The sequence below is a fragment of the Pinus tabuliformis genome, chromosome 5_1 (assembly GCF_031772625.1).
Source record: "Pinus tabuliformis cultivar Carrire ecotype Pingquan chromosome 5_1, CPIR1, whole genome shotgun sequence".
In the NCBI taxonomy this organism is placed as follows: domain Eukaryota; kingdom Viridiplantae; phylum Streptophyta; class Pinopsida; order Pinales; family Pinaceae; genus Pinus; species Pinus tabuliformis.
The window spans coordinates 902,885,818-902,901,877 of NC_142305.1; the positions used below are offsets into that span (position 1 = coordinate 902,885,818).

At 37.6% G+C, this 16,060-nt stretch overlaps 1 protein-coding gene across 1 annotated transcript in view; it reads left to right on the forward strand.

Annotated features, from left to right (window-relative positions):
* The window catches only part of CSTF77 (Tetratricopeptide repeat (TPR)-like superfamily protein), a 409,448-nt gene that overhangs the window by 104,139 nt on the left and 289,249 nt on the right, over positions 1-16,060 (forward strand). The window contains exon 6 of the mRNA XM_089430577.1: positions 12,353-12,414. Within this exon, the coding sequence (XP_089286703.1) occupies positions 12,353-12,414 (62 nt within the window). The remainder of the gene's footprint in view (positions 1-12,352; positions 12,415-16,060) is intronic.

The following is a 16,060-nucleotide window of genomic DNA, read 5'->3' on the forward strand; positions in this document are numbered from 1 at the left end:
TTTGGGTAAGTGAGTGAAGGACAAGGAGGACGAAGAAGGACGAAAAAAGGTCTAGTTTTGTCTCTTCTCTCTCTCTAGCATCTCGCACATGTGGAGTATCCTCTCTCTCTGTGGTCCACATCTTTTTTGGGTAATTGTTGCAGGAGGGCCGAAGTTTCTGGGTTATTGGGGTAACTTTTACAGGGTCGAAGTTCTAGGGCAACTGGCTAGTATAGGAAGGCCAAAATTTTGGAAGTACAGGATCAAGAGCGAAGTGCAAGATCTGATTAGGTGGCTTGACTTAGAGGAGAAAACCAGGTTTGACAATAGGTCTAGGTGTGTCTCTCATTGAACAAGAAGAATATCTCTATTGAAAAGGTTGTTCGGTTTTTCCCCGTAGTGAGTTTTCCCAGGGTAAATCTTGTCTTTTCTTGTGTGGTGTGATCTCTACTGTTCTACTGTTCTTTATGGTTGAATTCCTGAAGTATAATTGCTGAATGATATAATTGGAATAAGCTAAAAGAAGATCTACATATAAAGTCAATATTGGAATTTCAGAAATATTGTGCTAACCCTAACTGCACTAGAAAATTAACACATTTAAGGTGAGGGAACAAGACTACGGCCAAGACCCTTCTTTTTTCCAAGTTACCCCATAACCAAGTCAGGATGCCCAAATAAAAACAAGAATAAGCATCCGTTCACATAATGAATAAATGATCTTTTGATCAGAAGCCCACCTTCCAACAAGTGTTTTGGTCATATGGGTGAGGAAACATATGACATGCAGGTGGTGGAGATATGAATGACATCTCACATCGGCTACAAAATGGCTCTTAGGGGCTGCTGGCTAAAATAGATGAATAGGAGAAAAACTTCTCTTATGTGTCACCCACTTTTGGTGGGTAATAAGCCCCTTAGCTGACATGCCATTATTTCTTGAAATTTTTTGAAGCCATTTACTGTACTTTTCAAGCATATCATGTGGGGTTCCCTTGATAACTGATTTATCCAAAGCCTTACACATATTACTCTTCCATTAGCCATCTTTTTCTAGGGTATTGCTGGTTTGGAGAGTCAAGGAATAGACCTATGATGTCCTCAAGGATTTCAAGGTTTATTTTATTTTATTTTATTGTGTGAAGAGTGAGAAGCTTTACAGTTCTTCTATAAGGTTTGCATGGATCAGTAAATCTAGGGAAGAGCTGTTGAGATGTACCTCCTTGTAGAGCATCTCCTAGAGGTATTCTTGATCGGCAGATGGACTTTATCCCTGGAATAAAGCTAAAATATCATTGTTTAGATCCACCCAAAGCTGTCAAAGTTCCAAGTCACAAGGTAAGGACACACAGGGAACTTACAGGGGTCACCCATTGTGACCTCAATGACCCACTCTCACATTTTAAGTCGTTCTAATTTCCAACACAAGGGGGAATCCCTACACACTAAGTCTTTGATGGTTGAGGATAAATCTAGTAGGATTTGAATGACTTAATGCTAATCTGGTTTGTTGTTGATGGTGATTAGTTAGTTCCAGATTTAAGACAAGATAGATTAAACCTACAATATGTATAAATGAAGGATTCTCCAGGTTGAATCAAAATCTGGAAACTGGTATGAATTTCTGATGTGAATTTTCAGATTTGATATTCTCCACAATTATCTAACAAATAGCTACTCAAACGGACAGATTTTCAGGCTTGGGAGTAGTTTTGATCTTGCAAAATAATAAACAATATAATGCTGATCTTTGGAGTGGCCAAAAGGAGGAGTATTTTCATTGTATTTGAGAGATCTAAATTATGAGTTTGCTGATATAAATTTTCGGATTTCAAACAACCAATCAACAAGCGGCAAGATTATGACCTAAGGAATGAATTATTAATTCTGATTATGCAATTACTTATTCCATATTCCTTTCCAGCCTAGTATAAGTGGGGTCTATGATTTATATCAAGGGTTTGAAAGCAAGACAAGTGCCTATAAATGATTAGGATTACAGGGTTTTAAAGGCAAGGCCGAAGTGATCTGGTTTCCCTGAATGTAGGGCTGTTTACAGTGTTAAAAAGTATGATACAACTTGTTACACCTCCTTCCAGCATTAGTACCTACAGTTAAATTCTTCACTCTTATGCAGCAGGGCAGATTGGAGATAGGACTATATTTGACCATTTTCACATTTACCATTGCATTTCACATATCCCAATGCACAAGATTCCTGAGTCTAAAATTCAACAAGGGCTCATTTTGTTGCTGATTTTGTTCTCTATACAAGGCAGTTTTTGGGTTTGGTCAATTTGCATGAAAATTCACACGTGGGAGTCAAAGAAGGGTCAAACTAGTTGTTGGAGCCACCTAAGCTAGTCGTTGTGCTATCCTCATACTTAGCCTAGATCAAGTCAAATGTGGGAAAGTTGGACTATTTCTTGGGATGTGGACACATCCTTCATTAACAACTATTGCAATCATGAATCATGGAAATGTTGGTCCTTATTTTGAAGAAATAATAATTTATGGACTTTTTCTTCCCTAGTTGGATGGATTGGTCCACCTTCTTGTGGGGTTCTATTATTTCTCATTGTACATGTGGTTTTGACTACTTTGTTTTTATTATTTTTAATTTTTAGAAGTACACTAGATCTTGAATTTCCATTGTAAATTGAAGAGAATTCCAAAAATAATATTATTTTAATGTAAAGGGAATTCCTTACCTCCTAAATAAAGGAAGGAATTTCTCATTTGTAATTCATGGTTGGATTGTGGGAGTAATCCTCTCCCTAGGGCTAAATGAAAATATTTCTTGGTGTTTATTGGGGTTTTGGGTTTTTTTTTTATGTTATGTATGTTTCAACTTTGAATGCTTTTCTTTCTTGGTTCAATATATAGTATTTTAAAGGTTATGGATTTGTAACTTATTCAAGATCACCACACGACTTAGTGTGATTGATTTGTCCAGGGGCAACATTGTCATGTGGAAGGAAAGATTAGGTGTGAAGAAATCATTGTGTGATGTTCTTTTTCTGGTTTTGCCTTATGGTGTGATCAGGATGGACTTCCAGGGTTGGAGGCAACTAGGTCATAGGAGTAGGTCTACTCCATTAGCGAGCCCAGGGGCTTGTCGAGGGGATTTATGGGGTTTGGAGGAGTTTGCTTGCCATATTCTAATTTCTATCATCAGGATCAGTTCCTCACAACTTGCTTTTCGTCTGTTGCATTTCGATAATTCTCTTGAAACGGGGTTATTATTGAGCGTAACTCAATTAATTACACTTAAGGTGGCATTCTGGGAGGAATACTTGACACTGGACAGAACACCTTAGTGTAATAGCTCATTGGAACCAAAATGAAAAGATCTACAAAATGGGATAGCAAGAAGTGACTTTCAGTGGCTTGAGGAAGGATGTTCGCTGATTCGCTATTTTTCCGAATTAAAAAGGCATATTAATTAAAATAAATGAAGGGAAAAAATACTAAGTGATTAAAATAATAATAAAATAAAGGCTTTTAGAGGGGTCCATAAGATCTATAAAAGAGGAGGAGGTGACCATTCAGAGACTTGGAGTTGAGTTTCTTTCTTGTGGAGAGGTTTGGAGAACTGGGAGTTCCTAGCTTGAACAATAGCCCCAGTATGGAAACCCTCGGGTGATTCAGTGAGTGGGCGAGCACCGGACTCTTCCGTTGGTGAATTTATCCAAAATTCACATGAGAGTTTAGCAGTTGCATTTTAGTTAAGTTTTGGAGGGGCAATGCAACATTGGAGTAGATTCTTGAGACTGGTTTTCCATCTTAACTAATAGTTGTATCAACAAGCGCCAGGATGGAAACTCTCGGGTGATTTAGTGAGAGTGGGCGAGCACCGAACTCTCCCCTTGGTGAATTTATCCAAAATTTACATGAGAGCTTACCAGTTGCATTTTAGTTAAGTTTTGGAGGGGCAATGCAACATTGGAGTAAGATTCTTGAGGCCAGTTTTCCATCTTAACTATAATAGTTGTATCAACATGTAAACCCCAGTTTATCTACTATAATAAAGCTGAGATTATTTTGTTCATCATATTATTGTTGAAAAATATGTAACTAGGTTTGGTCTTCATAAATATGAAATGTACTTTTGATTCTTGTATATTGTAAAAAGAAAGAAAAAATATTATTATTATTTGTTTGGAGCATGGGTTTCATGCTCAAGGTCTTTTATTTTAGAGGTCAAGCACCCATTGAGTGCTTCTAGGGTTTGTCCTAGGTTAAGAAGTCAGAAGAGTCATTGTCATAAGTTGAAGATCCCATTGGGTACATTGTAACTTGTAATTTTTTTTTTGTATTTAAAAGTGTCAAAATACCCTTGAAGGCCAAGTCGACTTGATAGCTAAGAAATCGACCTATTTTCAGAAGCCACGTCCACCTTAGAAGCCTATATAAAGGAAAGAAATCGATCTCCTTTGGACACATTCACTTCTCACTCATCTAAGCGAAGGAGAAGTACAAGAAGGCTAGCGAAGTAGGAGGACGAAGAAAGAAGTTTTTGGGTTAATTCTTTCTCACATGTGCGAAGAAGGAAGGCTAGGGTTTGCTGCTTCAAGATCAAAATTATCTATTTGCTGGAAGATGATCAAATTTGCCGGAAGGAGGACCTATTAGGTCACCTTCTAGTCTTAGACAAGGAAGCAAGTCAAGCAAAATTGCTGGGAGACCTTGGAAGGCTAAATTGTGCTCACACGTGTGGATGCAGTAGCTTTTGCAGGGGGCCGAAAATTTCAGACCTGCAGTAGATGCCTAAATTTTGAAGTTGGGAATTGAAGTTGTGCTGCTGGAAGAGATTTGACTGGGTTTGACTTGGACAAAGGAAGCACATCATCAGGAGAGGCCAGACTTGGTCTTGGAAAGGTATTGGTCTTGGTTTAGATGTCTTGGAATTCATCAATTGAGGAATCTATATCAAAAGAAGAGATTTACAGGTTTTCCTCTCAAGTGGAGAGGTTTTGGCCCTGGTTTGCAGCGTATATCCTGTGTTCTTGTGTACTATTGTTCTTCTTGTTTTGGTAGCTGTTTGATGATAAGAACGAACATAATAATAAGAGAAGAAGCCAATAAATAAGAAAAAGTAAAAAGATATCACAGGCAGTTATCATAAAAAAAGAAATCATCTTAACTACTGCCCTATAGATTTCTCAACATGGTTTCAGAAATAAGGTTGGCTAAGGACATAATGAAGATCTATACTACATTGAAGTTCTTAAAGAAGTGTACGAAGGTGGCAAGTCATCTCAACAAAGACATCAAAGAAGTATGGGATCTCTTATTTTCTCTTAAGAAGGAAGTGACCAAGACATCTACAAAGGACAAAGGACTATTCTCAACACTCACTGGCACATTTCAAGATGCAAATATTTGGGTAATCGATAGTGGAGCTTCAAGACATATGACTGGTCAACACAAGCAACTAAAAACATTGTCAAAAATGAAGTCCTCTTACTCTGTTGAGCTCAGTGACAACAAGAGTTACCCTATAAGAGGAATTGGATCTACCTCGCTAGAGTTGGAGAATGGAGGAAATATTCATCTCAACAATATCTTGTTTGTTCCAGGTTTGCATAAGAATCTTCTTTCCATTTCATGTCTAGAAGATAAGGGAGATATAATTGCTTTCATAGATGGAAAGGTTGTGGAATGGGGTAAAAATTCAAGCATAGAAGATACAGGGGTGATTAGGATTCGTGAAGGAAGACTTTACGGATTGTTAACTCCCCTCGCTCAAGCTTTGGTTCACATTGAAGTTAGCCCATGTGAACTTTTGCATAGAATATTTGGTCATCTTCACTACAAAAGCTTACCAACCCTAAATTCAATAGTGAATGGGATCCCCGAACTAAAAGAGGATCATGAAGGAGTGTGCATTAGGTAAAACACCAAAAGGCCATTTGGAAGCAGTTCTTCAAGGTCAAAAGAAATTTTGGATCTCATTCATTTCGATGTCTGTGGTCTTATGACTCCAAAATCTCTTGGAGGTCATCTATATTATGTAACATTCATTGATGACCATTCAAGGAATACTTGGGTTTATTTAATGAAATCCAAGGCTGAAGTATTTATCAAATTTCAAGAATTCAAAGCTTAGAGAACCTTGTAGAAAGAAGAATCTAGATTTTGAGGTTTGATAATGAAGGAGAATACACATCCAAGGAGATTATAGCCTTTTGTAAGGAGTTTGGGATTAAGAGGGAGCTGATAATCCCATATAATCCCGAGCAAAATGGAGTTGCAGAATGAAAGAATCAATCCATTGAGAAAGTGTAAAAGCCATGCTACATGATCAAGATTTGCCGAAATTTCTGTTGGGTGAAGCTACTAAGACCACTGTATACATACAAAATCGAAGTCCCCACAGGTCACTAGATAACATGATTCCCGAAGAATCACACTGGGAAGAAACCAAGTGTAAATCATCTTTGAATTTTTGGTTGTCCTGTCTATATTCACATACCGAAGGACAAGAGAAAGAAGTTGGATCTTTCAGGCATGAAGGGGACATTTGTTGGCTACAGTAATTATTCTAAGTCCTATAGGATCTGCATAAAAAGAAGACATTGAATAGAAGTTAGTCATGATGTGATATTTGATGAAAGTATTGCATTCATGAAATCAAAGGATCTCCCTATGGACTTTGATGATGAAGAACTTCCTGTATTTGAAGAGGAAGGTACTAGGGAGGAAGAAGAATCAAATCATGAAGATGAAGGTCCTAGTGAACCCATACAACCTATGGTCATCCCCGAGACTAGAAAGAGACCTAACTGGTTGAAATCTACTCTATTAGATGCAGAGGGACATGGAGCAGCTAAAGGCACATTTAGGGAAAGTAAGAAGCCCAAAAGATATTCAGGATATGCAACATATATGACAAAGTTAATAGAAGCAGAGCCATCCACCTTTGAAGAAGCTGTCAACCATCAAGAATGGAAGGATGCCATGAATGAAGAGTATCAATTGATAATGAAGAATGGGGTTTGGGAGATCGTACCTAGGCCTGAAGACAAATCTGTGGTGACTTCCAAATGGCTTTACAAGATTAAACATGCGGCAGATGGAAGTATTGATAAGTATAAGGCAAGATTTGTGGCTAGGGGCTTCTCTCAACAAGAAGGCATTGATTATGAAGAGACATTTGCTCCAACAACAAGGTATACAACTATACGCTCACTGGTCTCTTTGGCAGCATTGATGGGATGGAACATTCATCAAATGGATGTCAAGACTGCATTCCTGAATGGCACAATTGATGAAGAAGTCTATATAGAGAAACCCTTGGGATTTGAAGTCAAAGATAGAGAGGCTTATGTTTGTAGGTTGAAGAAGGCATTATATGGCCTTAAGCAAGCACCAAGGGCATGGTATGCAAGGATGGATGCATACCTACAAAGATTGGGCTTCACAAAGAGTTCTACTGATCTGAATCTCTATATCAAGGTTGTGAAGGATGAGCCTATAATCATTCTTCTATATGTGGATGATCTTCTCTTGACAGGTGTAGAAGGTTGAATCCAAGAATGCAAGAAGCAACTAGCAACAAAATTTGATATGAAGGACCTTGGGTTGATGCACTACTATCTGGTATTGCAAGTTTGGCAAGGCCCTGATGAAATTTATCTAGGTCAAGGAAAGTATGTGATTGAGATGTTGAAGAGGTTTGACATGATGGTTTGTAGACCTATGACAACCCCCATGATCACAAACTTGAAAAGGCTAAGGAGTTCTGAATCAAGCCCAGTGGATCTTACTAAGTATAGACAATTGATTGGTTCACTGATGTACATGGTGAATACTCGACCAAACATGTTTTGCAGTGAATGTTCTTAGTTAGTTCCAAGTTGAGCGGAAGCATGATCATTGGATAACCAAGCACACACTGATATATCTGCAAGGAACAATCCACTACTGCCTGAAGTATGATATTAGGAATGATGTCCACTTGATTGGATATATAGATTCCGATTGGGGAGGCAGTGAGCAAGATGGAAGAAGCTCTACAAGAGGATGTTTTAGTTTGGGATCCTCCATGGTCTCATGGATGAGCTGAAAGGAAGAATCGATTTATTTGTGTAGTGTTGAGGCTGAATATATCGCAGCCTGTGAAGTAAGCAACGAAGTTGTCTGGTTGAGGAAGCTACTGTCCAACTTGAAGGACCAATGGACCATATTGTGATATATTGTGACAACACCAACTGTATAAGATTGCCTGAAGACCCAGTGTTTCATGGAAAGACAAAACATATAAACAGTAAGTATCAATACATTGGAAAGCTGGTGGAGGTTGGTGTGTTGCAACTACGGTATATCTCCACTAATGAACAAGTAGCTGACATCTTGACAAAATCTCTTCTTAATAAAAAACTTATGTATTTGAGATACAAGCTTGAATTAGTTGATATATCCTCCCTGGCTGAGAAGGAGAGGTAGACACATCATTCTTGTCTTCACTTGGGAAGAAAGAATGGAGGATTGGGTAAGCATCTGGCATCTGATATTCTTTGAGGATGAGGTAGGGCATCCAAGATAAGAGTAGTCGTAGAGGACTGATATTCTTTGAGGAATGGGAATCCAAGATAAGAATAGTCTTGGAAGGTCATACCCTGTGAACACCTGGGTGGGGTATGTACCTTGAGAGACAATGATGAAGGTGTCTATAAATCATTGGCCTCGCCAACATTGTGCTTTGATCTTGTGGATAGTAGAGCTGTTAGTCAAGGCCTTGCTGTGTGACAATGCTGGTTGTTATGATGCTAGACAGATGGGTTACAAATCCGACTCTTCTTATGAGATCTCTTCAGATTGAGAATGTCCATGTACCATTTATGAATAACTCCCTAGTTAAGAGGGAGTGTTGAAAAATGTTTAACTAGGTTTGGTCTTCATAAATATGAAATGTACTTTTGATTCTTGTATATTGTAAAAAGAAAGAAAAAATATTATTATTATTTTTGGAGTAGGGTTTCATGCTCAAGGTCTTTTATTTTAGAGGTCAAGCACCCATTTAGTGCTTCTAGGGTTTGTCCTAGGTCAAGAAGTCAAAAGAGTCATTGTCATTAGTTAAAGACACCATAAGGCAAATTGTAACTTGTAAAAATAATTATTTTTGTATTTAAAAGTGTCAAAATACCTGTCAAGACCAAGTCGTCCTGACAACTAAGAAATCAACCTATTTTGAGGAGTTATGTCCACCTAAAAGCTTGTATAAAGGAGGGAACTTGACCTCGTTTGGACACATTCACTTCTCACTCATCTAAGCGAAGAAGAAGCACAAGAAGGCTAGCTAAGAAGGAGGAGGACAATGAAAGAAGTTTTTGGGCTAATTCTCTATCACACGTGCGATGAAGGAAGGCTAAGGTTTGTTGCTTCAAGGTCGAAATTCACTATGTGATTGAAGAGGATCAAAGTTGCTGGAAGAAGGACCTATTAGGTCACCTCCTAGCCCTAGACAAGGAAACAAGTCAAGCGAAGTTGCTGGGAGGCCTTGGAAGGCTAAATTTCGCTCACACCTGTGGATGCAGTAGTAGTTGCAGGGGCCAAAAATTTTAGACTTGTAGTAGAGGCCTACAAATGTGTTGTAGAGGATTGGAAGTATGGCCTACAAATTGGAGTTGCATCAATCTTCATGTGTACATCCAATCTTGCATGTTTCTTGCTTAAATAAAGTAATCAATTACAAGATCCCAGTCTAAATCATACTAGAACTAGAAACAATGATTAAGTAGTTGAGAAATTGAGCAATAACTGAGTGCCTCATCAAATGGAAGAACCTACTAGTGGAAGAGGCAACATGAGAAGATGAACTATTCATGCAAAAACACCTGTAGATAGTGAAGTGTTGAGGACAACACTTGTTTGAAGGGGAGAGGCATGTTAAGCTCTATGTGAGCCCCATGTTAACCCTAAATTTCCTAATTAAGCCCTGGATATTGAGTGATTACATTTCTATTGTTATATTGTTATGCAGGCTAGAACTTTTCATGGTCCCATTTTATTATAATTGTACCCTATCTCCTCTATATATAGTAAGGAGACCTAGTCTTAGGATCATCATATCTTGTCATATGCACTATATTCATTGTAAAAGAGGTTTCCCCCTCAAAGTGGACTATAATTCTTGACTTGTTAACATTTTTAAGGTGCATGGTTCATAACAAATCTCCGTCTAGATGAGTGCAAGGAGGTGGGGTAAATCTACCTAGCATGTGAGAAATAACCACAAGAGGTCCAACGTCCACCCTTTGTTTTCTTGATGAGAGGTATGGACATATGTGCTAGCTCAATTGAATTGTATTACTTGTGGGTCTCCAAGAGATTGATTGGTGTGGAATGAGTCTCCATAAAGAAAATTGATCTCCAAAACAAGAGAGAAATATAATGCCAAGTGTAGATTGATGCTAAAGATAACCTCCAAAGTTGAGCTCATGATGAAATCAATGTTGTAGTCTTCAAACTAACAAACTCCCTCCGTGCCAACGATTATGTCTAGGGGAAAAGGAGTGAAGATGACATGTGTACATGTGCCAACGATGCTAGTAATGAAACCAAATATGAAGATAATATGGGATGGGATTGCCCACTAGCAATAAAGTAGACACAAAAATAGGTTAGTGCCTTACCCTGTGTGCAAGAGGTGAGTGCTCCACTTAGTTACCACCTCAACTTCATAATAAACCATAATGTGAAAAATCACAACAAGAGTAAGGGCGCTAATGAGTCTCCATAAAGAAAATCGATCTCCAAAACAAGAGAGAAATATAATGCCAAGTGTAGATTGATGCTAAAGATAACCTCCAAAGTTGAGCTGATGACGAAATCAATGTTGTAGTCTTCAAGCTAACAAACTCCCTCAGTGCCAACGATTATGTCTAGGGGAAAAGGAGTGAAGATGACATGTGTACATGTGCCAGCGATGCTAGTAATGAAACCAAATATCAAGAAAATATGGGATGGGATTGCCCACTAGCAACAAAGTAGACACAAAAATAGGTGAGTGCCTTACCATGTGTGCAAGAGGTGAGTGCTCCACTTAGTTACCACCTCAACTTCATAATAAACCATAATGTGAAAAATCACAACAAGAGTAAGGGCGCTAATGTGGAGCCATCTGTACAATAAAGTAATGTGAAAATAACCATTAAATCGACCCAATCACCCTCAATATGTGTGTACAAGGAAAATGCTCCCCTGAAAACCATAGTACTGATGATAATCAAGTGAATAACGTGCATACACATCAAATAGCCTAAGGTGCTCACACATGAGGTCTAAAGCCACACAAGAAATAAGAGTGAACCACCATAATACTTGGAATGAACCGTATAAAAATAGTGATAGTCATTCTATAATAGAAAGGGGACAATGTGATATGCCCCCTCCTAACCAATGAAGAATAAAACCATCATCACAATTCTGAATCAAATGAACTGATCATTATGTCAATACATAGGGACGTGAACCCCACCATTGAGCTATGGTCAGCTCAGAAAAGCCATAACGGTAATACTATGAAAAGTTTGTGCTTCCATAGTGTGTTCGTGTATAACATCAATTAAATATCTGGATCACCTGTAAGTATCTGCCACATATCGCAAAGTGCTCAAAATCGTGCTCATGTACCATACTGGGTAACAATTAGCTCATCATTAAAGCATGTTACCCTGGTGGTCGTAATTTCTTAAATTCCCTAGACTTTAAAATATGCTTAATGAATGGTGTCATGTTTTCATGAGATACAATTGCCCTTTTGGACTGGTCTGATACTCTAGATGAGATATCCTGGCTCAAACTACAATCTGTTCCATTTGTAATATTGTATCTTTCGTCCTTTAGCATTTAGGAGTAGTCTAAGTACTTCCACTTTCTAGTATTAATTGACTGTATTGTCTAGTTTTGTAGACATATTATTTTATCATTTGCGAACTTTAATAAAGTTATCTTTTCCCTGCCTTATACTGTGCTTGTTACATAGAATGCTTATTATTTTTTATTTTCCTCGCAAATTTTATTAGAAAATCCCTAAATGATGCTTGTAATGTCTTTTTTCTTTTGGCATAAATTTTATGTCCAAATATAGCACTCATTGGTAAAATGATAATTTTATTACATGCATTTACCATTTCTTTTTGACAATATTTACAGTCATTCAATGTCTTCGTGTCTAGACTCTATGCCTTACTTGATACCAGAGCCTATTCAAATTTTAGCTCCTCCTTACCTGAGCTTATGCATATAAAATCCTATTCTGCAGAATTATATTGCAAAACCCTTCGATGAATTACATTCATAACATTGATTGTTTGCTGTCAAAATTGATTCCAAATCTAACATTTGTTGATAAATGTATTACCAGGGACAGACATTGCATCAGGACCTCTATGGATGGAGTACATTTCATTTCTAAAATCATTACTGGTATATTGTTTTCTAATCCATTCTTAACCATGAAGAAGCCTAGCTTATGGGATTCTATTGTGTTTTAATGAGCAGAAAACTTGTTTCCTTGGTATTATTATATGGCCATTAGGAAAGGACCTCATGTGTATAACATCACTTCAGTATCTTAGTTAACTGCAGGATGCATTAATGCCTTAGTAATTGCTTTTGAAAAAGGTAAGCCATGTAACTGCTTAATGTGTATTGAGCGTTCACTAATAAAAATAATTGTTGTTACTCACTAAGTTAATAGTGTCTTAAAAATAGAGGGTTCCTAAAGAGGCCACACATTAGTATTGCGGACTTGTATAGGAGATGAAACTCGCTGTATGACTTGCATCTTGCACAGGGCTTGTATCTTCTTCTTGGAGATGCCCGTAGTGTTGAATTGGTAGAGGCCTCCTATGATGAAGTGGGAAATCTTATTTATTGATGAGAATTTGGCCAGCTGTTGGTGGGTTCCTTATTGTGATTATTAAGTGTGTGTGTGTGTTCCAAGGAAAAGCTTGTGGGCTGTGAACCTCCTCCCTGAAATATCTGGATGGGTTGGGTCAGCTGCCAGCCATAATAACTGCTGGTAACCCAGTTGGACACAGCTGGACTCAAACATTACATTGACTAGAACCAAAGTCCTCATGGTGAACTTCGCCTTGAAACAATCTGTCTGAACTGATTAATATAACCTGTTGGACTTGATATTTGAACCACATGGTGGCATTTCATCCACTTATGTGTGCATAGGTCACGGAATCATTTAATATAATCTCTTTGGGTGGAACCACACATGTGAGCACTACCTCAAGGTGACCCCATGGCTCTAGGAAAAGTGCTGATAGGAATTGAGCCTTGCCATTGGTGAGAAACACCTCACTCCTCACAAATGGATTCAACAGCTCTTGGCACAGTTTAAATATTGAATTAATGTTGCATGTGGATCTGTCAAAGTTGGCTAGTTTTTGCTGGGGTTCTTGTTGTGATTATTTTGAGTCTTATCTATTTATTTATATCTGTATGCATTTATGTATGTATATGTGCATAGATATTTGTTTTTTTTTCCAATGGTAACCCATCTTTTATGGGCGGTAAACCCGATAATAAGCTCAACATACTCACACATTCAAGTGAAGAATAGGGTTTGCTGGTACTTTGTGAAAGTGACATCAACAATATTCAATATAATCAATAGCCACCTTCAGCAAGCCCCGTGCTGGGGAGGAGCACACCTGCCGGGATTTGTACTTGTGTCATTGTCACAACTGCTCCAAGTTGCTACTAGACAGCCTGATGGAGATAAATATTTATTGAATTAATGCCGCATATGGGTCCTGCAAAACTTGGCCAACTTATATAAAGCATGGCTCTATGCTTGCTGTTGTTTGAACCTAGGTCATTAATGTGGTGGTGCCCCATATCAACAACTAGATGACATCCCAACAGATGATTATTTTGAGTTTTACAGTAAGGTTGGCTTTGATGGATGATTATCTTTCTTGTTGCATAAATACCCACAGCTAACGTGTGGCAAGAACTGTATAAACTCTGTTGTTTATAATATATATATATATATATATATATATAAACTCGTCTTTCAACTATCTTACCACAGATAAATTGACCTTTTTTTGGGACAAATTTTCCGGTGTCTAATCAATAGAAAGCTTGTCTCATGCAATACTTTCAAGTCATTTTTTATACAGGTATGATATTTTCTTAATTCATATCCTGAACTCTGCTTCCGATTCATTAGGATACTATCTACACTAATTATTGTACAGGATGAGGCTGCATTCCACTTAGAAGGTGTTCATTACAAGAAAGAAACATCTCACATTTCAATCCCTACAGATAATGTAAACCGTGAAATATGATAACTATCTACTAGAATATGGTGGTTTTTTTCTTAAAACAACTGTATGTGGATGTGCGTTGTGCTTATGACTAATGGCCAAGTTGCTACAGTAACCGTGTAAATATACCATTGGGATAAGTATTTTGATGTTGGCATGGATGATAATATAGCATTGAGATACCGAAACAAGAGATGACATAATTCCATGTCCTTGATTCTTGTGGAAGAAGGATTATATCTTTATTCCAACAATTTGCAATCATCTTATTTACAAAATTGTATCTGAAATTTTCTTGTATTTTTGTAAATTTGTAGTTAGTATAAAACCCTTAAAAAATTACATATTCAAATTATTTCTTGTAAAAAATCCAAAAATATTTGATTGAGTAATTAGTACTGTTAGATCATATATTGGCCATCCAAAATGATTTTCAAGTCTGAGTGTTAATTTTGGCCAAGTCAATTTTCAGCCTTCATAGTTGTGGGTTCATTTCTAAGTAGTTGTATTGCTGATTGAATTTGAATATATTCTAAGTGACTCATCCAAAATTAGTGTCCTTGTGCTTATTGGAAAACTCTTTGATAGTACTAATGTCTCCAACGAAGTCCCTTGAGTTTGAAGTTCACAAAAGACTATTTTTAGATACTCCTAAAGTGGCCCTATCCTTGCTGGCCTACTGCACTCTTCAAAAATATTAAAGTTACAAGACTGAACAACAAGCATTTTGTCTTCTTACAGCCATATAGAATAGGTATAACAACTCTTTTTTGTCTTCTATTGTGTTAAGCAGCTATCCTACTCAATTTATCCTACTCAATTTGTGGTGTTACAAGCTCATTTTCTTAGCATATTGAGTACCTTTTTCATTGCTGGTCTGCAACATTAATTTCCTGTTACATCATAAATCAGATCAGAATTTGGGTATTTAACTCACTCCTACCTCTTCCATATACTTTATATACGCATTGTTCTACTTACTCTTTTGTTGAGTAGTTGTGTGTAGGGATACTGCCCGTGGCATGTAGTGGGAGTTGGACTAAAGTGAGAGGAATATGTTAAGGTGACATTGGGCATACTCCTAATAGTGCTTACTGTGTAGCAATTTTTGTTGAACCTTGCCAACACTGCTAATTTAAGCAGTAATAGATCCACCATACACCACAAACTGCTAAAAGCAAAACAATGTGCCAAAATTCCAACACTCTCCCACTTGTTTTCTTTGCATACAAGGAGTTGCAGGAGTACCTGATCAACAATCCAGGGCAGTGATGCCCATTGTTTCTCTACACGAAGAGAACCTCTCAGTTCTCACAATTTTTGTTAATGAATTTGCAACATTCTTCAAAGTGTCCACCTTTACCAGTGGCACCTTCTTGTCTTCAATCATATCTCTTACAAAGTGATACCAAATATGCTTTGTCTTAGAATAATAAGATGGGTTCTTTTCCAGGAAGATTGGACTTTGTATATCACAATCTATGCTTACAACTTCTTGTACCAACCGAATACTTGAACACAATCTCTGTAGCCATTCTGCTTCCTTGCTTGCATGAGTGGCTGCGATCTATTCAACTTATTTAGTTGAGAGTGCCATTGCCGATTGTTTGTTGCTCATCCAATTGATTGCTCCTCCAAATAGGTTAAGCACATACCCACATGTAGATCTTTTTGCGATATAGATCTCTAGTCCAATTTGCATCAACAAAACCTTGTATACCCAACACTGTATCCAATCCTGATCTTCCTTGGTAGCGCAATCCATATCCAATAGTGCA